The sequence below is a fragment of the Pinus tabuliformis genome, chromosome 5_2 (genome assembly GCF_031772625.1).
Source record: "Pinus tabuliformis cultivar Carrire ecotype Pingquan chromosome 5_2, CPIR1, whole genome shotgun sequence".
In the NCBI taxonomy this organism is placed as follows: domain Eukaryota; kingdom Viridiplantae; phylum Streptophyta; class Pinopsida; order Pinales; family Pinaceae; genus Pinus; species Pinus tabuliformis.
The window spans coordinates 1,108,292,387-1,108,312,622 of NC_142306.1; the positions used below are offsets into that span (position 1 = coordinate 1,108,292,387).

Consider the following 20,236-nt stretch of genomic DNA (forward strand, 5'->3'; position numbering starts at 1 on the left):
GTCTGGCTAGATGCGATGGTGGAGGAGTATAACTCCATAATGGTGAACGATGTCCGGGAGGTGGTGTCAAGGCCTCAAGACAGATCTGTGGTGGGTTCAAGATGGATCTACAAGATCAAATATGATGCGGACGACAGTGTTAAGAAATACAAGGCCAGGTTTGTGGCTAAGGGGTATGCTCAAAAGGAAGGGATTGACTATGAGGAAACCTTCGCCTCGGTAGCGAGGTATACATCTATTAGGACCGTGACATCTCTTGCAGCACAAATGGGATGGGAGATCCATCAAATGGATGTCAAGACGGCATTTCTAAACAGGGTAATAGAAGAAGAGGTATACATTGAACAACCAGAGGGCTTTGAAACTCATGAGAAGAAGTCTCATGTATGCAAACTAAAGAAAGCCTTGTATAGGCTGAAGCAGGCACCGAGAGCGTGGTATGGTTGAATAGATGGCTACTTGCAGAAGATGGTGTTTGTCAAGAGTGACGCAGATGTGAATCTCTACTATCTGGTCGTAGAGAACAACCCACTTATCTTAGTATTATATGCGGTGATCTCTTTCTGACAGGATCATCCAGACTCATTGAGGACTACAAGAAGAATCTAGCCATAGAGTTCGATATGAAGGATCTGGGACGAATGCACTACTTCCTAGGGTGGATGGTTTGGCAGCAGAAAGGAGATATCTTCCTTGGGCAAGGGAGGTATGCTACAGAGATCCTGAAAAGGTTTGGGATGGGACACTGTAGACCTATGGCTATGGCAATGATCACCCACTGGAAGAAGATTGATGCATCAGAAGACAAGGATGTCAATCCCACCCTAAACTGACAGCTCATAGGGTCCCTGATGTATCTGGTCAATACCAGGCCAGATATTTGCTACGCTGTCAACACCCTCAATCAGTTCATGGTGGAACCAAAGAGGGCACACTAGGCAGCAGCCAAACACGTTCTTAGGAATTTACAAGGAACAGTTGATTATGGGCTCTTATACACCAAGGGGAAGGATATCAGGTTGAGTGGATTTACTGATGCAGATTAGGCAAGAAGTTCAGTGGATCAGAAGAGTACCTCTGGGTACTGTTTCAACATTGGATCAGGAATGACCTCCTGGTGCAGTAGGAAACAGAAGTCCGTGGCTCTGAGCTCATTTGAGGCAAAATATATGGCAGCAAGCACAGCGTCATGTGAGGCCATATGGCTTAGAAAACTGTTGGTGACCCTATTCAGAAGAAATATGGAAGTGACCAGGATCATGTTTGATAATCAGAGTTGCATCAAACTCTCTGAGAATCCAGTGTTTCATGATAGGTCGAAGCATATTGATATCCGGTGTCACTTTGTCAGAGACTATGTCCAACAAGGAGCTGTATAGTTGAGCTACACTCCTATAGGAGAACAAGTGGCAGATATCCTCACCAAGGCCCTTGGAAAGTCAAAATTTGACTACTTCAAGGAAAAGATGGGGATGGTAAAGAACCCCTTTTAGAAGTAGTGTGTTAGCAGCACGAATGAATAAGGAGTTGCAATGCAGATGCAATGTTGGGAGAAAGGACCAGCAGCAGCACAGATGCAGAAGGAGTTGCAGAAGGATGCAGTGTTGGGAGAAAAGACAGCAGTAGCACGGATGCAGAGGGAGTTGTCGTACAAATGCAGCAGTCGCAGTAGCAGAGTCATGGGCAGCAGTACAGGATGCAGCAGTGCAGAGGATGTTGGGCAGGGAGGCTTAACATCAGCACAGGGACCGACGCCGGATGATTAGGGTGATACTCAGTGAGGAGTATTACTAGAGCACAGTCCTCACTAAGAGGGAGTGTTGATTTGAGGTAGCATCGGATGTGCTCTAGCCATGAAATTTGGTGGAGAGGTTGGGGCACATGAGATCTCCAATACCCAGAAAGGGTTTGGGTAGATTCTAACAGTTCAGGAGATATTAAAATAATTAATATTTTTAATGGAGTCCCTAAGTCTAAACTTAGGGAAAATCAAATATTAATGTATATTAATATGAAACTGTGTTAGAATGGTCCAAAAGAAATGGATCAAGCCATATGTAATCTTAGTCGTTGATTAGGGACTTAATCTCAGTCATTGATGTGTCAACAAGAAAAGTATAAGAAGAGGCTTGACGGTCACTTGGAGAACATACTAAGGGAGACCAGTCAGTTCAATTTCTGGAGCGGGGTTAGCTGAGAAATTGAACCAGTGGTCTTGAGAGCAGTCAGGAGGCAACAAGTACGGAATAGAGAGACAGGAGATCAGCACAGAGGCAGACGCAGGGACCAAAGGAAGTCACGCAAAGGCAACAGAGATTGTGCAAAGCCAGCAAAGCCTGCGTCATCCACGCAGAGGCTGCAGGAGTGACGCAGAAGGCCAGAGAGGTTGCATAAAGCCTTAGTAGGCTGACGCAGAGGGTTTCAGGCTGATGCAGAGGTCAGTAGGGCCTATGCCAGGTTTAGTGGAAGTGCTGGAGAATTTGTCTGTCTGTGGGTAAGCTAGTTTGGCACCCTGTGGTACTAGAAAATTGTTGAATAATAAAATCCTCCCTTGCTGCACCGATTTTTCCACATTGGGTTTTTTCGGGGACATTAGTCCAAAATAACTATGTCAATGTGTTGATTCTTGTGCACATGTTTGTTTCTGTATTACGGTGTGATATCTGCAGCAGTATTTATTTTAATGTTTGTTGAAGTAATTTCATGAATAACTTATGGTGAAATAAGTAGGAGAAGTAAATTAGTTGCTGTAGTGATAGAATTTTCACACCCCAAACCATTTCTGGGTCTTGGAGATCTCATGTGCTTTAGCGTCTCCACCAATTTTCATGGCTAGAGCACATCCGATGCTACCACAAATCAATACGGTGCAGGCCGTCTGGGTCCATTCTGCCTCCGTTGTTTGCGGCCGATGAACTCGCCGCTCCACCCACAAACATTGCGTAACTTCCATGCTCTGAGCAACAATGCTGTGTGGTTGAATTAGCACCAATGCTTCTAGACTTCAGTGGTGGCGGCCGCTGCAAGAAGCGGCTACTGTTGTTTATTTTTTTATTATTAGCAGCGGCGATGGTGCTGGTTACTTCTATTGGTTGTAAATCCCTGATACCTATATTGAATGACGACCGCGGAGGAGGTTGCCACCACTGTTGAATGAGGCGATTGTTACTTCTGTTTGCTGGTGGGTGCCAAGATTTGCTAGAATTAGCAGCAATGCTTCTGGTATTCGTTGGCGGCTACTGCTGTTGCAAGGTGTTGTTGTTATAATTCGTATTTTTATTTTTGAAGGCAGCAGTTGTAACGGCGATTATTCCTATTAGTTGTACGTTGTTGTCACGTGTATTAGAGGACGACGGAAGAGGTTGTTTGAGAAGAATTTTGTACTTTAACCCCGTTATTGAATGTAGATGTTTGTCAACATGTTTATCATTTGTCAAGTTCAATTCTAATTTAATTTTTGCACGACTCAAATTTTCTTGGTCATTAAATAGCAACAATATCATTGCTTGATAAGTTGATACTATCATTTCTATTTCCATTTTGTTGTCAAAATTGCCACTGATATTACATCTTCTAAGAGAATATATCCATGTAAGGTTACGATGTTTATTTTGTGCAAAATAATAAGCTTTGAATACTTGAACACAGTTGGCAATATCCGAAGGTAGATTGGGTTGGGAATATAATTGGAATGTTGGCCAAAAAGGAGTGGTCACGACCTTCACTCTAAGTTCTATTCCAAGGTTGATATTTCCACTTCGAAGATATTCCTCAAACACAGAGTTCCCCTCCCTTGCTACAACCAAAGGGAGTGCCCCATATCTAAAAAAAAATCATTCGCCACCTTACTTCTATACAGTTTAGGGCATTTTGTAAACTCAAAAGGTTGGATGAAGGCACCATTTTCTTGAACCATTGATAAATGGAATTGTTCAGGAGAGCACAATGATCCATATCTTCATCAATGTAACAAAATAACTAGAACATCCATAACATGACCTTAACATACTTATACTCAAAGATCCTAATTCTGAGGACTGTAATGCACTGTTATTGACTGTAGTCAACTGCCGGATACTAGTGTCACTGTGTTGAACACTGTTGCATACTGATAACTCATCATTGATCCCGGACGCATGAAGGAGTTGTGCGAGCATCTAAGACATATATGGACGCTCTCACGAGAACTGGATGAGTGCATCTGGGACTGATCTTGACGCTCCCAAGTGAACTGCGTGCAGGAATCCGGGGACCAAACTCACCCAGATCTGCCTCAAACCTTGGACATTCCCTTGAGGCTTTTATGCGAATGTCTGTGGCAGCTCGGACGCTCCCTTCAAGTTATTGTGCCAACGTCTATGACAACCCGGACGCTCCCTAGACTATTTTGTGTGTGTCCGGGGACCAAACTAATCTGTGGAAACCCTAACCTCCCAGACACTTCCTTAGACACTCTGTGCCAACGTCCAAGGCTTCTCGGGCACTCTCTAGACCATACTGTGCCAGTGTCCAAGGACAAAAAACCTTAGTTACAAGCTAGCGTCCGAGATCCAGAAACCCTAGACACGTGCGAGCTTCGACCCTGTAGTTTCGGACCCTTTGCGCGAGCTTTCCTCCATCAAGCCTATGCGAACCAAGACAATAAGAGAAGAGAAGATGGCTTGATCAATGTGTCCAAATGAGCTTGAGGTCTCTTCTATTTATAGGCTTTCATGAGGGTCCACTTGATGTTGAGGCCGACCTGTCCAATTTTACATGTGCTTAGGCCGACCTAATCCAATATACATGAGTAAATAAATAAATTCAAAAACCAACTTCCACTTGTCCAAATATGGTGATCTTTAGATCAATTTTGGTCCTCTCGAAAAAAGGCATATATTGCTATTATTATCTTCATCATATGAGTTGTCCAAAGTGGATTTTGACCGCAGTTGCATAACTTTAACAACTGGTAAATCTGGAAGTTGTAGCTTCCCTTGTAATATAAATATATTGTTCATATATATCTCGTGTTCTTTTGATGTGATGTTATTGGTTAATTGTTTTGATACTTAAATTGTTAGATTTATGAAATATGGATTCACCCCCCCTCTCAATATTTGCAACATCATTGGAGAACTAGCAGAGCAACAAGTTTGGAGGAATTCCTTGGTGGAGGATGACGCATGGAACATTGTGCCAAGGTTAGAGAGAAAGCCAGTCCCAGGTGATTATTCAAAAAGGTCCTTCCTCGCTAAGAGGGAATGTTGATGTTTGTAGCATCAAACAAGAACTTTCGCACAGGTTTAATGTCGAACATGTGAAAGTCATCCAAATAAATTCTATTTTGTAATTCACTTTAATTAAAGTCAATTATTAAAGTGAAGAATCTTTTATTGGTGAGTTGATTAATGTCTAATAAATGTAAGGTATTCACATCAGTGACTTAAATGCAATCTCCAGCATTGATTGGAGTTTGATCTCAACCATTAGACCTTGTCATCATGAAGCAAAAAAACTAGCTATTGACAGCCATGATAAAAATATTTTATTAATAATTGAATATATGATGATTACATTTTGTGAGAGGCCCTGGCTATATACTGCCTTAAGTGCCTCTTGGTGAACGGGCATGATCTTTGATCATGCCCTTTGTCTAATAATCTATAACTAACTAATTTTTACATAACATTGCCTTCCTCTCAAAAGAATGCTTTGTCCTCAAAGCATACATAACGATGGATGTTGCTAAAGAAACGCTTCAGTCTCCCATGAAGCTTCTTCTTCTGGTAAGTCTTTCCACTTGATCAAGTATTCCTTGATTGTACGAGATCGAAGCTTCCTTTCTCTAGTAGATAAGATACCTTCTGGTTCTAGAATGATCCTTCCTTCATCATCTAGAGATGGAAGCGTTGTTTGCATTGATTTATGATCGCCCAGTGCCCTTTTAAGGCAGAAGACATGGAAAACGTTGTGAATACGACTTTTCTCTAGAAGTCTTAAACTATATGCAACTTGGCTGATCTTTTTATTGATCTAATATAGTCCATAGAACTTCGGTGCCAATTTATTTTTTCCTTTTTGTTTCAAGGACAATTGTTTGTATGGCTGGAGCTTGACAAATACCCATTCTCCAATTTCAAATTCTCTTTCGGTTCTATTTCGGTCTGCTTGTTGCTTCATACGGTTCCTTGCATTATTCAAGTTTTCTTTTAGGGTTTGGACGATTTTTTGGGTCTCTTCTAGTTGGTTTTTAACAGCAGGTAGATTTGTCTGGATGGTAGCTAGATCCTTCCATTTTGGGGGTTCATATCCATACAAAGCTTGGAATGGCGTCATTTTTGCTGACGTGTGATAAGTAGAATTATACCACCACTCAGCGAGATGCAACCATTGAGCCCACTTATTTTGTTTTTCTATAGCGTAGCAACATAGGTAGGCCTCCAAACATTTATTGACAACCTCTGTTTGTCCATCTGTTTGAGGGTGATAAGCGGAACTCATATTTAGGTAGGTTCCTATGTGGTTGAACAATTCCTTCCAGAAATTACCCTTGAATTTGGCATCTCTATCACTCACAATGACTTTCGGAAAACCGTGTAATTTATATATATTTTTGCAAAATATTTCAGCGATTTGTTTAACTGAGTCTGATTTCTTTATTGCCATAAAGTGAGCATATTTCGTGAATCTGTCGACCACTACGAAAATCTTGTCCTTGGCTTCAAATACGGGTAATCCCTCAATAAATTCCATCGATATTTCTTCCCATTTCTGATTCGAAATGTTTAAGGGGTGAAGTAATCTAGGTGTCATAATATTTTCACTTTTATTTCTTTGACATGTGTCACACTCTACTACATACTTCTGAATGTCGCGACTCATCCCTTTCCAGAAGAATGATTGACGTGCATTGTAGTAAGTCTTAAAGAATCCTACATGTCCGGCTGATAGTGAATTATGTGACTCTTTGAGTATCTTGGATTTAAACTTGGAATTTGCATTCAGATAAATCCTTCCTTTGTACCATAGAATATCATTCTTCCATTCAAATTTTGAGTTATTTGGAAGGTTATTGATTATCGCAGTTATTTCTGGATCCTTGGCATACTCACTTCGAATCTCATTAAGCCATTCAGGCACAACAACCGAGACTGCAAGTAGTGTTGGTTCTTCATCTTTCCTAGACAGGGCATCTGCTACTACATTGTCTTTTCCCCTTTTATGTAGTATTTCCATGTCAAAGGCGGCAATTTTTTCAATCCAACTTTTTTTGTTCTTCGGAAAGTGTTTTTTGTTGAAGGAGGTGTTGGAGACTATTATGGTCTATTCGAATGGAGAACTTACTTCCCAAAAGATATTGTCGCCACTTAGCCAGTGTGTGCATAATAGCGAGCATTTCGTTGTTGTATGTGGACTTGAGATGTTCTCTTTTATTGAGCTTCCTGCTTTCAAAAGCTATTGGATGCCCTTCTTGCATTAACATTGCACCTATATCGAATCTGGAAGCATCACACTTGATGATAAATGGTTTAGAGAAATCTGGAGTTGCCAATACCGGGGCACTAGACATAACTTCCTTTAATTCTTCAAAACACCTTCCTGCTTCCTCATCCCATTGAAATGAATTCTTCTTTAAAAGGTTTGTCAGAGGTGTCGTTATATGTGCATAGTTTTTAATAAATCTTCGGTAATATCCAGTCAATCCTAAGAACCCTCTTAGCTTGGATACATTAACCGGTTTGGTCCATTCCCTTATAGCTTTGATTTTATTAGGGTCCACTTTTACACCTTCCTAGGATATAATGTGTCCGAGGTATTCTACTTCTTTCTTTCCAAAGGTGCATTTGGATTTTTTTGCGTAGAACTAATGCTCTTTTAGTAGTGTAAGAACTTTCTCCAGATGTTGTAAGCGCTCCTTCCAAGTTTTACTATAAATTAAAATATCGTCAAAAAATACTAATACAAACTTCCTAAGATATGGACGAAATAATTCATTCATAGTGGCTTGAAACGACGCTAGTGCATTGGTTAACCCAAACGGCATTACTTTAAATTCATAGTGACCTTCGTGTGTTCGAAATGTCGTTTTTGGTATGTCTTCCAACCTGATTCTGATTTGGTAATACCCTGACCTTAAGTCCAATTTTGAAAAGTATTTTGTGCCATGTAGCTCATCCAACATTTCGTCGATAAAGGGGATTGGGAATTTGTTTTTAATCGTTATTTTGTTTAATCCTCTATAGTCAATGCATAGCCTGAATGAACCATCCTTCTTCCTTACCAATACCACTAGAGCAGCATACGGACTTTTACTTTTCGAGATGATCCCACACTTTAAAAGGTCTTGGATTAATCTCTCAATTTCCGTCTTTTGGTGATGTGGATATCGATACGGCTTGATGTTGATGGGGTCTGACCCTGCTTTGACTTCTATTGTATGCTCAATTTCTCTGTTAGGAGGCATTTTCATAGGCAGGTCTTGAAATACCTTTTCATGCTTCTGAATTAGATCTTGTACCTCTGGTGACTCTTCACTAATTATATTTGCAGATAACATTTCTAATTGGTGACATTGTACTACGTAAGCGGGTGCTCCTCTTCGAATCATCTTCATCATCTGAGATGATGATACAATTTGATTCTTTGGTGCTTGGAATCCGTGTAATTTGTACCTCTGGCCTCCCCAGTTAAATCTTATGAACTGTACTTGATGGTTGGCAACATAAGTGCCTAGAGTTCGTAGCCATTGGATACCTAAGACCACATCTACTCCACCTAATGGTACAGTGAAGAACGGAGATTCTAAATTAAAGTCTTGAATCTGCAATTTGACCTTATGGCATTTCCCTACCTTTTCAATCTTCTTACCGTCAGCTACCATTACCTTCATGTTTGGTAAGGGAAATGAGAAAATGTTGAGTCTCTTTGCCACAGTTGCATCTAAAAAATTGTGGGTGCTACCAAAGTCGACGAGAACCACTACATTGTTCTTCTTTATATGTCCTTTCAATTTTAGAGTCTAAGGTTGTGATATCCCTGTCATAGCTGATAATGACACTTGCGGAATACTTCCGTCATCTAATTCTGGAGAGAATTCAGGGGCATCTTCTGTTTCTTCTATGTCAGAATCCTCACTGTTTGAGTCGTTAGTTGCTTCATAGTTATATGGGTTCTTTGATTCTTTTCCTTTAGCACACCTATGTTTAGGGTCCCACTTCTCGCCACAACGTTTGCATTTGCCTTCTTTTATCCTTTGTATTTCCACATTAGATTTTTCACCTTCACGACGATGTGGTAAAACATATCTTGTATTATTTGAATCCACAAACTGGGGCATTCTTCGTCTCGAATATACTTCTTCCAGTTTTGACCACAGTATTTGTTCAAATTTATTTTCAGCAATTTTTGCTTTTCGTCTTGCTACTTCTATTGACATAATGTCATGAAGGTCAAGTTCTACTCGTAGATGAGTTTTAAGTCCAGAGATGTATGATTGAATTAGACGAGATTCTGATAACCCAGGTACTCGTGTTACTAAGGTCTCCCATTCTCGAGTATACTCATCCACACTTCCTTTTTGTCGTAATTTGATGAGTGTTGAAAAGAACTCTTCTTCCCTTACACCTTGGAATATTTTAAAGAATGCATCTTTAAACTTTCTCCAACTGATGGCGATTGTCGTCTTCTTCCACCACATATACCAATTATATGCTTCTCCTTCCATTTTCATGGAAGCGTGCCTAATCTTTTCGTCATCATTGTCGATGTCGTAAATCTCGAAGTATTCTTCTACTTTATTCAACCACGCAACACGGCATTTTTCATTCCCATCGAATTTAGGCATCTCAACTTTTGCCTTTCGCTAATATGTTGCTAATGGTGAAACGAAAAGAGGTGTTGATTGTTGAATGCATCCCAAAGTTGCTTATTTGAAAAAGCTATGTTACTATTTCCTTAATGGGGCGTCGCTGATTTTTTTGGAGATTCTGCTTTTTCGTGAGAATCTGTTGACTTTGTTGAATCTGATGAATTGTGCTCTTGATTACCTCCATCATCTTGGAATAGTTGTTCGGGTGTAACCTTCGTATTTCCACACAAGGTGTTCAACGATTCTAATGTCTGATTATGATTCATTTCGGATTGGATCAGGCTCTGCCCAAGCTGTAATTCTATCTAATTTGTCGTATCCTGAAGCTTCTTGATATCATCGGAATGCCCAATAAATTTACTTTCGAGATTGACTAATTTTTTGTTGAAATCATCAGAGTGGCTAGTAATCCTATTCTCCAAGTCAATCAATTTTTTACTAAAATCGGCCATTGACATTGACGACATTGAACGAGTTTGTGGGGGTGTATATTTATCCACCAGCTTAAATAATATATATTTTTTTAATTAAATAATTTAATTTAATTATATGACAAATTTTTTTAATATATAGTTTTAAACTATATAATATTTATATATAAATCAATTATATCGTATATACTATATGTTATGATATATATATATATATATATATAACTTTAATCTCCGTGGATAATTACGACTAATTACAAACCAATGAACCGTCGTAACTCAATGAACCATTTGTGGTTGACTCTGTTTCGACTAAAGTAAAAGACAAATGCGTTGGGGATTGCGGCAGAGTGCTGCAGATTTGATATGGCAGCTGCGGAAAATGGAAAATCCGACAGCAAGAAGTGGTTGCTACTTGGGCAAAGCGCGGCGTGGTTGCTCAACAATGATGGCAACAACTCTGGCGGAGGCGACAGGAGAATCTAGTGGCCATCAGAGGTGGTTGGGTAGCGATATGGCTACAAGGATTAGGTGAGAGGGCGGGGACGGTAAGGTTGTTGCTAGTTTATACGACGGTAGTGGCTTCAGATGGCAATGATCAATCACCGAAGTCTGGACAACAGTAGTGGCAGCAATTAGCCGCAGGGGGTTTTGTTGGAAGGTAGCAGATAACGCTCCACGGTGGTCTGCCGGATATGACGAGAAGTCGAGCAGGATGGTAGTGTCAATGTGTATGCGATGAGATGGAAGGTCGATGCAGCAGAGGGTAAGGAAACCGATGGCAGCAGATCAATAGAGCCCGAGGAGCAAACTCGCTCTGATACCCAATAAAGCAAAAAAACTAGCTATTGACAGCCATGGTAAAAATATTTTATTAATAATTGAATATATAATGATTACATTTTGTGAGAGGCCCTAGCTATATACCGCCTTAGGTGCCTCTTGGTGAACGGGCGTGATCTTTGATCATGCCCTTTGCCTAATAATCTATAACTACCTAATTTTTACATAACACATCAACTCAATGTTATAAAAGAAAGATAAAGTGAGGGGAAAAAACATAGCGAGTGTGATATGAAAAGAATGTTAGAAAAACACAAGTGAGAGAGTGATAAAGGATTTTCAAGCAATGTGCAAGTCCAAAGAAGAAAAGAGGAAATAGTGTGAGTAGCAAAAGGAGATTAACCCAGCTCTCAAAAATTAAAGGGGACGTACACATCAGGCATAGAGGCAACTTCATGAATTCATATAATGCAACAAAAGAGAAGGGGGGCATACAAATTTCTCAGATAGATTGCGGCAGCAACGGGAGGGTTTTTGCAATGGGTTTTGGCAAGGCCATATAGGTTGTGTTGTGCACCAGAACATCTAGATTTTGCTGTAGTTTTTTCTTGTTTTCTTAGTGGGCTATTTTCCCAATTTCAGAGTCCTTGTATGCTTGAAGTAATTTTAAAGAAAAGTTGGTACTTGAAGGGCAGAAATTTCTCCGTGAATTTTGGAGATTGGCTTCCCATAGTTTCCGTTGATTTTTATTTCCAGTTAAATTTCCAGCAAGTGTATTTTATTTTATCAGCTGATGAATTCAATCTAAATTAATTTTCCAGTAAGGAAATCGTAAGGAATTAATTTACCTAGGTTGCTAGAATAGAGATTTTAACATCATAATTTTTATGTTGGAAAGAAGTCAGATCTGCCTCAGACACACCATGCCAGGGGCAGATCAAGTACATAAGTGAGGAATAGTTATTTAAATATGCGTATTTATATGTACTCAGTGTTTTAAAAATGGTGTTCTTCTGAGAGACCTGCTGTTGCAAGCTTAAACAATAAAATGGAGAATCCAAATATTATAAATAATGCTGTCTAAAAGTTGCTAGATATGAAGTGGTACTGAAGGATCTAGCCACCTAATGTTGGTGCCCATATTGATATTCCTCAGGTTTGTAGCATACCATAGAGATTCTATTACTTTACAATCAAATTTCATATCTCCTTTAGCAAAGGCACAAAGGTATCAGAGAAAACTTGTATAAAGCAACTGCAGTTGTAAAGTGGGACCTTAAATCACCAGTACTGATGTATTCCAGTGCCCCCTTGAGCAAGCAGAGTTGTATATCATTTCTGCCTCATCAGACTAAGCTAAGATGCCTCGGACCAGAACAAAAATTCAGTACCTTATAAATATATGGGGTATTTTATGTGTGTGTGTACTGATATAAGGCACCATAAAGTGGGCAGAATAAAAAGGTTTAAAGCCAACCACTGGAGCAGGTTTACAGCCGATCTATGAAGATTCTGCACTATGATCTAGATTTAAAACATTTCTCTGGCCGACTTACAGATTTCAAACTGAGCAAACTTTAAATTCATATTTGGCTGACTTGTGATGAAGACCATAACTTGGAACTTTTTTTTCTCAGCCCTTCGAGGGAGATTTGCTACACAGCCTCGGAAGGTTTTGGTACAGCTGAAGGACCATATGTCCATTAGGAGGAGGGTTTGAAGTAGCCACATTTTCAAGATTTGGGGCTGTGCCTCTTCATATTTGGGGTTTTGATCACATTTCTTGTTTCAAGGAGAACCCCTTTTGAAGGGTTCTTTGTTGTGATTTGAGGGTTTGTTTGCCCACTTGTATCATGACATGGAGGCTAGAGTATGGTTATTGAAGCGCTCTTGCCCATTTTGGGAAACACTTGGAGATTATATTTGCATATTCTGTCGAGAAGGAGCGTTGAAGGGCCTTTGGAGGATGGATGGTGGACCAAAGCCCCTCTTATATCCCTCATTCGTGGAGATGGGCCACTTTTGTAGGCTTGAGCCCATTAGAATTTGTACAAGTGGCATGAGTGCCCCTAATGTTATGTAATTTTGATATTCATTAATGAAGAGGGCCTTTTTCCCCTCAGGCTATAATAGGGGATTTTATTCTAGAAAAATAATATTTTAATTTGAAGGAAGTTGAGCACCTCCTCTATAAATAAATGTGCACTTCCTCACATTTGGTGATGGTTGAATTTGGGGAAGAAATCCCTGAGGAGGTCTGAAATTTATGCGATTTTTCTTTCTTATAATTTGGCTACGGATAGTTAAGATGAGCTACTTTTCTTGGCTGGAACTGTGAAGTGATGTGATCTCATTTCATGGATGGTTAAGTCAATCTTGAATGATACATGGTAAAGTAAATTAGTTAATTTGTTTTATCTCGGTATTATGTTCCATGGGATAAATGTTCATGTGCTAAGTTAGTATATTTGGTATTTGCTTCATTGTTCCTTGTTGAGCTAAATTCTTCTTCCAAGTATTTGAGAAATAGAGATGGCTTTTTCTTTTGCTTAATCATCTGGAAAATTTGAGACCCTAGATCTCAAACCCTAGGGTAGTTTATTTCATTTGCCCTCGCTTGTTTGGATCTAGTTATCACTCCAAATAAACCTTATAATTGTTTGATTCCTCGCCCCCCACCCCCGGGAAAATACATATATATATATTGACAAACTAAGGCACTGATCTTCTACCTTCCATCACCCACTTTTCTTTACAATCTTTAAAATTGTTTTGCTAGGGTTTCCTCTCCAAGATTATATAGAAATTACTTGTTTCTTTGTGTTTGGGGACCCATTTGAGCCTTTTTTGGTTGATATTACCCTTTAGATTGAGCCATAGGTATTTTTGAGCCCAAATCTTGGAACTACCAAGCCCTAGCAATCCTATATACAAGGGAGAACCCCCCTTGAGTCAAAGGAGAGCTGACTAAAAGCAAGAAGAGGGTTGGTGAGGTAACAGTGGCCCCATTTGAGGTGCAGTGGGTTTGCACTTGAGCTTTTGGACTTAACCTCAAGAAGTGCATTCAAACTAAATTCATTATTTAACAGATAAAATATCTAGGAATTAAACAAGATGTGCAAATTACCTGTGTATTTTATATTCAGGGTATAGTTTTGCCACAATCTCAGCAAAGTCACTCCAATGGTTTGTTGCTTCAACACAAAGGTGCCTTCCTGATGCTGAAGGGGTTTCATATAGTAATATATGTCCTTCCGCAACATCTTTTACATGTACACAGCCCATGTGATTATTCTGATATCCATCTGTGCCACCTGTTTCATAACAAGGGTAGCAAAGTAATGATATTTAGTAATACAAAATTCAACATAATATCTGGTGAAAGTAAAAGGTCATTGGTTCCAGGAGCATGGGATTTGAGTGAAATCGAGTTGAAGATTTGTAAAACATGCTGAAATAATAGAAGAGATGCATAAAAGAAGAATATAAAGACCAAATTACATGTAATAAATGAAAAATAAATTGAATAATACCCAATCACAAAGCAACTTAAATACGGTCAAGCAGTGGAATCCTTGTGATTGATTGCATGGATGTTTCAGAAGTTTATATAGATCATTTTAATCAACGCATTCAAACCAGATCTTCAAACTTTTCAATTTATTGAATTTTAAGATCTAATATTCAGAAAAATGGGTTGGTGCATTCAAGTTGAGAAATTGTTCTTCTTTAACCTTCATTTGAAATGCACGAATCCAAATACACAGTTTTCCATAAATAAGATTTAAGGACATAGACACAATACATTAGAGAGTAAATAACATGCTCTCAACTTGACAGCGTTAGTCACTTTCTTTTTAAGACTTCTAGTCAAGTGATATACTAACAGACCAAACAATAAACTTTGGTATAACCAAGTTTTACCAAACTTCCTATCGAGATAGATATCAGAATTGGAAAAATTTTGAGGAAACTGGAATATCTAGCCACAAAGTAAGTGTGGTAGGCCTTGTCACCACAAAATCTGAAGGAAAAAGTCCAGAAGAAACTTCAGAGGCAAGCTAATATTTGGGTGAGGGAAGCGTCAAAAGATTCCTTCTTTATTTTCACCACCCTTTGAACTTTCAATTACTATTTAGGTACACTTTATTGGCAACTGAAGAATGATTTAGGTCACAACTACGTCACTGAAATAAGCCCCAGATTTCCATACTTGGTATGGAAATATGGCAAAAAGGATGGGAAATGCAATGCAACATTTCTAGCTGTTTGCTAAACAATAGTGCTCAGGAAAATATTTCCAGGATATCTTCCAGACGTTTATGCACATGAAGGGACATTTCTAGAAGCCCAAAAGCTTATTTCTTCTTTTCTTAGTGGCATGGGACCCACTGACATGTTAAAATTAGTAACAAATTACAAGAGAAAACATGCAAAAAGCTGCCAAAAATATGAAGATTGGAACCCTAATGGATTTCCTAATTTTCTAGAGAGTATATTTTGTTGAATTTTCTACTATGTTCGATCTCCATAATTTATATTTTAGCCCTTGTAATGTATAAAGAATTTGTAAGACACATTCATGTCAGATTTAAAAGAAAAAATTTCAAAATTTGAATTTTGAATTTTTGGCTCCAAAATAGTGAAGTCGGCCCTCCATCGAGCCAAGTTGGCCCCAGTGAAGAGACATGCCCATTCGCGAAGGCAGAAGACTATATAAAAGCATTTGACCTCCTCCACAAAGGCACCATTTGACCTCTCACAAGCAAGACAGTGTTTGGGCATCCAAGCGAAGGACACGAAGGACGAAAATCATATTTCTCTCTCTCTCTCTCTCTCTCTCTCTCTCTCTCTCTCGCATCTCTCTTTTTAGCTTGCACGTGTGTTGTAGAAATTTTGAATAATATGACACTTATTCACAGAGATTATCCCGATTATACACTATTTGCGGAATGCATGCATAATACATAACCTCCTCTACGTTGATCATCAATTTGCAGAATCAAAAAATTCGCATGCGCAAATTGAAACACATCAATAACACATATCAACACAGTATGTAACCGGGGAAAGCATACAGCTGAAAACCCCCAACTATCTGTATATTATAATGATAGAGAACATGTAACAATACATAGTACAATACTCCTCACAAGTACTCAGTACTATCTCCACCTGCTACACACAAACTAGCTCAGATCTGAATCAAGTCACAGGTTCAAATCTCCTCCGCTGTCTGCCTGCCTCTACTGCGCAATCCAAAGCAAGAATGGGAATGATCCAAGCTCGTTTTCCTTGGCTTGTACTACGCAATCCTCATTGGCAATCTCAATCACTAATTGTGCAAATCTCATGCACAGCTATAGTCACAACTGATAGTAGTCTCCACCTCTAACACCTGTCTCCACTGAATTGTCCATGCACTGAGTTAACTGATGTATTCTTTAGTTGCTTTATGAGTTAATAATTAGTGAATTAATTAATAATTAATTCACATCACTCATCACTAGTGTATTCTGCAGTTAGACTAAATACAACTAGTTCAACCAAGTCAAACTGAACACAACTCCATCAACTCCTCAATCAACTCCACCAAACTCAATCACTTGAATTCTAACTGAAGTCCATCATGCAATAGCTCAACTAACCCATAAGAAAAGCGTATTTCCTTCTGGCAGTTGCATTTGCCACATCCGTAGCTCGAACTGAAGTGCTCCAAGAGGATAAGATAATGTTTATAGTCCAAATATTATTAAGAGCTAATAATATTCGACTGTTCTATTTTTAGCCTGGCAGTCTAAAAATAGACTCCGCCCATATGTCTAAAAATAGAAGTCCATCTATTTTTACCAACATGACCAATCATCCACAAATAGCATCCTGCAACTCATAGACCATGATCCATAAGTCTAAAAATAGACTTTGCGCCAAAAATAGCCTGCGGGCCCACTTCGTGAAGGTGACTCCTTTCCACTAAGCTCCATCATCTTGTTGCATTTTCAACATGTGTTTCTAGGCAGCATATTTTGGGCAAGCTGAATTTCTGGGCAGATTGGAAGGGCGAATTTCTAGGTTTTGGGAGGCCGAATTTCGGCCTAGGGCAGATCAGATCAGGCCAAGTTGTGTTGATTTCTGGTAGCATCGAATGTGCTCTAAGCCTCAAAATTTGCAAGGAGGCTAGGACACATGTATTCCAAAATACCCAGAAATCGTTTTGGGAAATTCCACCTGGAGACAGTTTTATTAAAATAATTAATTATTTTTAATGGGTGCCTAAGTCTAAACTTGGGAAATTAAAATAATTAAAGGTTATTAATTAAACCGAGGGTGAAACTTCTAGAAGAAGACGAGGATCAAGTCGAAATGATCTAAGCCATTGATTAGAATCTAATCTAAGTCGTTGATTACTCAACTGGAGGATTATAAGAAGAGGCTTGATGGGCATTTGGAAGACACATCAAGTAAGAGATCAAATATCAATTTTCTCAAGAGAGCAGCAGTTGTCGGGGAAGTGATCAAAATGATTTCTTGCAATGAGGGGCAGGGATAGTTTCGTAAGGAAGATTTCCTGATCCAGGAATACATCGTAGAGGAGGCAGAGAGATACCAAGAAGAGGCAACGCAAAGCCACGCTAGGCAACATAGGGCCACGCTGAGGCAGCGCAAAGCCTGAGAGGAGATCCGAAATTTGCTGGAGAATCAAGTTCCAGAGCCAGAAGCCAAGGTGTGAGACTGGGAGGGCAAAAAGTCGAAGTTCCAGAGGCAAATCGATCAGCTTAAAGGAGTGACGCAGTTCCCAACAGCGATGACGCAGAGCAATGCAGTGATTGCATAGAAACTACACACAGGCAGCTAGGGGTTAGCCATTCAGTGGTTGGATCAGTACTGGATTGCCAATGATAGTGTGAGGTATATCTCACTCATCTCTTTGTCAATCAGATTCTCTGTATTGGATAGCCAGCAAGGCATCCAAAGATTGTATTCAGAAACTACTGAATAATAATACAAACCCTTAGTTGTTGCACCCGTTTTCCCGCATTGGGTTTTACCGGGGTCATTTTTCCAAAACCAACAGTGTCACTTGTGTTGTGTATTTCTTTCTTGCTCAGTTCTTGTTTCCGCATAAAATTTAATTAGTGAAGATTGCAGTGTATTGGTTTCGATATTTGCCATAGAACACAGTAAATAATTTGTTCAGCTATTTAACAAATAGAAGAAACTTAATCAGTTGTTGCAGTAGTGATTCGGGGATTCCGAATTTTCACAAGGTACCAAGGCGGAGGTGAAGAAAGAGAGTAGACTGGAAGAGCCAGCATTGAAGAGAGGAGGGACTTCAAAAGCGTTGCGTAGGCAGCAAATCGAATCCCCAAAGGGATTGCGCAGTCCAAGACAGGAGGGCAAGACTCTCGTGGAAAATCTCCCTCTGAGTGAGGTGATAGAGAGGTAAGATTTCTAGATCGAGATTTGTTAAAATTGGCAACTGGGGCCAAACTCCATGTGGGTCATCTTATTAATGGCAACTGATATTTTTCTTGGATCCCTCTCATCGAGAGGTGTAGGATTGAATCATCCGATTCCGATAAGTATTCATGGAGATATGATTTATTTGTGTCATGGAACAATTTGTCAAGGTTGGCCAGCAACCAAATAAGCCCCACATGTGCTCAACATTTTAATATAAATAGAAGTGCCTTGAAAGTCATTTGGACACACTCACTTGGGATCTCTTCCTCTCTACTTGTCTTTGGGTTTTAGGAGGAGAGATCCTAAAGGATAACGCTTCCCTAATGGAGAAAGGCTCTACGCTATCTAGAGGGAGTGCCCTAGGCTCTACACTGTCCTAATGAAGAAGCCCTAATCAGCCTTAACGCAGTCATGGAGGAGACTACTATAACGCAGCAAGGAGAAGTTCTAAACTGCCCTCAACACTGGTCTAGAAGAAACCTAAGTTGTTGTCCTAAAGAAGAGACCTAGCCCTAGCCGCAGATCTAAATGGAGCCACAAACTAGCCCTAGCCACAGTCATGATAAAAGCCCTAGCTGCAGGTGGAAAGGAGACCCAGTCGCAGATGGAGGAGAGCTCTAGCAACAGTTAAGGTAGAGGTATGGTCACAGTTAGAGAAGGCCTGAATCCGCAGTTAAAGGAGGCCTATAAAGAAGGCCTAAATCCACAGTTAGAGGAGGCCTAAGTCCGCAGTAAAGAGAGGCCAGATTCATAGCAATTGAGGAGACCTATACGCAGCTAGAAAAGGATACCTAGCCACGTAAGAAGGACCCTATGTGTGATGTAGGTGACAGCATAGAAATCTATGTGTGCTGTAGCTGATAGCATGGAAATCTATGTGTGTTGTAGGTGTTACAGTGGGACAGCAGTATAGTTGTACATGATGCAATACATGGACAGCAAGTACATGAAACAATACATGGAGCAGCAAGGTACAGCATGTCTAGTTGGGACAGCCAGTGCATGGAGCAGCAAGATACAGCATGTCTAGATGGGACAGCTAGTGCATGCAGCAGCAAGGTACAGCATGTCTAGATGGGGCAGCTAGTGCATGCAGCAGCAAGGTACAGCATGTCTAGATGGGACAGCTAGTACATGGAGTAGCAAGGTACAGCGTGACTAGATGGGATAGCTAGTACATGAAGCAGCAAGGTACAGTGTGTCTAGATGGGACTGCTAGTGCATGGAGCAGCAAGGTACAGCATCTCTAGATGGGACAGCTAGTACATGGAGCAGCAAGGTACAGCATGTCTAGATGGGACAACTAGTACATGGAGTAGCAAGGTACAACATGTCTAAATGGGACAGCTAGTACATGGTTGTTATAGTAGCATTTACCACTCTTGGTAGATCTAATGCTCTGATTATGGCCTAGGGCAACCCTTCCTTCCAGACTTGGTCCAAAATATAAAAAACAGTATTTTATTCCCTATACGTTATTTTTCCCTATGATAAAAGTGTGTACACACCGGTCAACATATATCCAACCCGTGTACATATGTTAAAACACTTAAAAAAATTAAATTTCCTTAATTTCGGGCAGAGTTCACGAGTTTTACCTGTTACTCACCTCCTATTGCTCGTGGCCCCACTGTTTCCCAACTGAAAAAAAACTAATTTGGAGAAGTACAAATAAACCTCCATGGGAAGGCCTTAAAGGAGAAAGGAT

The 20,236-nt window shown here is 39.9% G+C and overlaps 1 protein-coding gene across 3 annotated transcripts in view; it reads right to left on the reverse strand.

Moving 5' to 3' along the window:
* Positions 1 to 20,236, reverse strand: part of LOC149163101 (cinnamoyl-CoA reductase 1-like) — a 122,790-nt gene that overhangs the window by 44,862 nt on the left and 57,692 nt on the right. For all 3 annotated transcript variants that reach the window (XM_089437530.1, XM_089437529.1, XM_089437531.1), the window contains exon 6: positions 14,192 to 14,378. In XM_089437530.1, the coding sequence (XP_089293656.1) occupies positions 14,192 to 14,378 (187 nt within the window). The remainder of the gene's footprint in view (positions 1 to 14,191; positions 14,379 to 20,236) is intronic.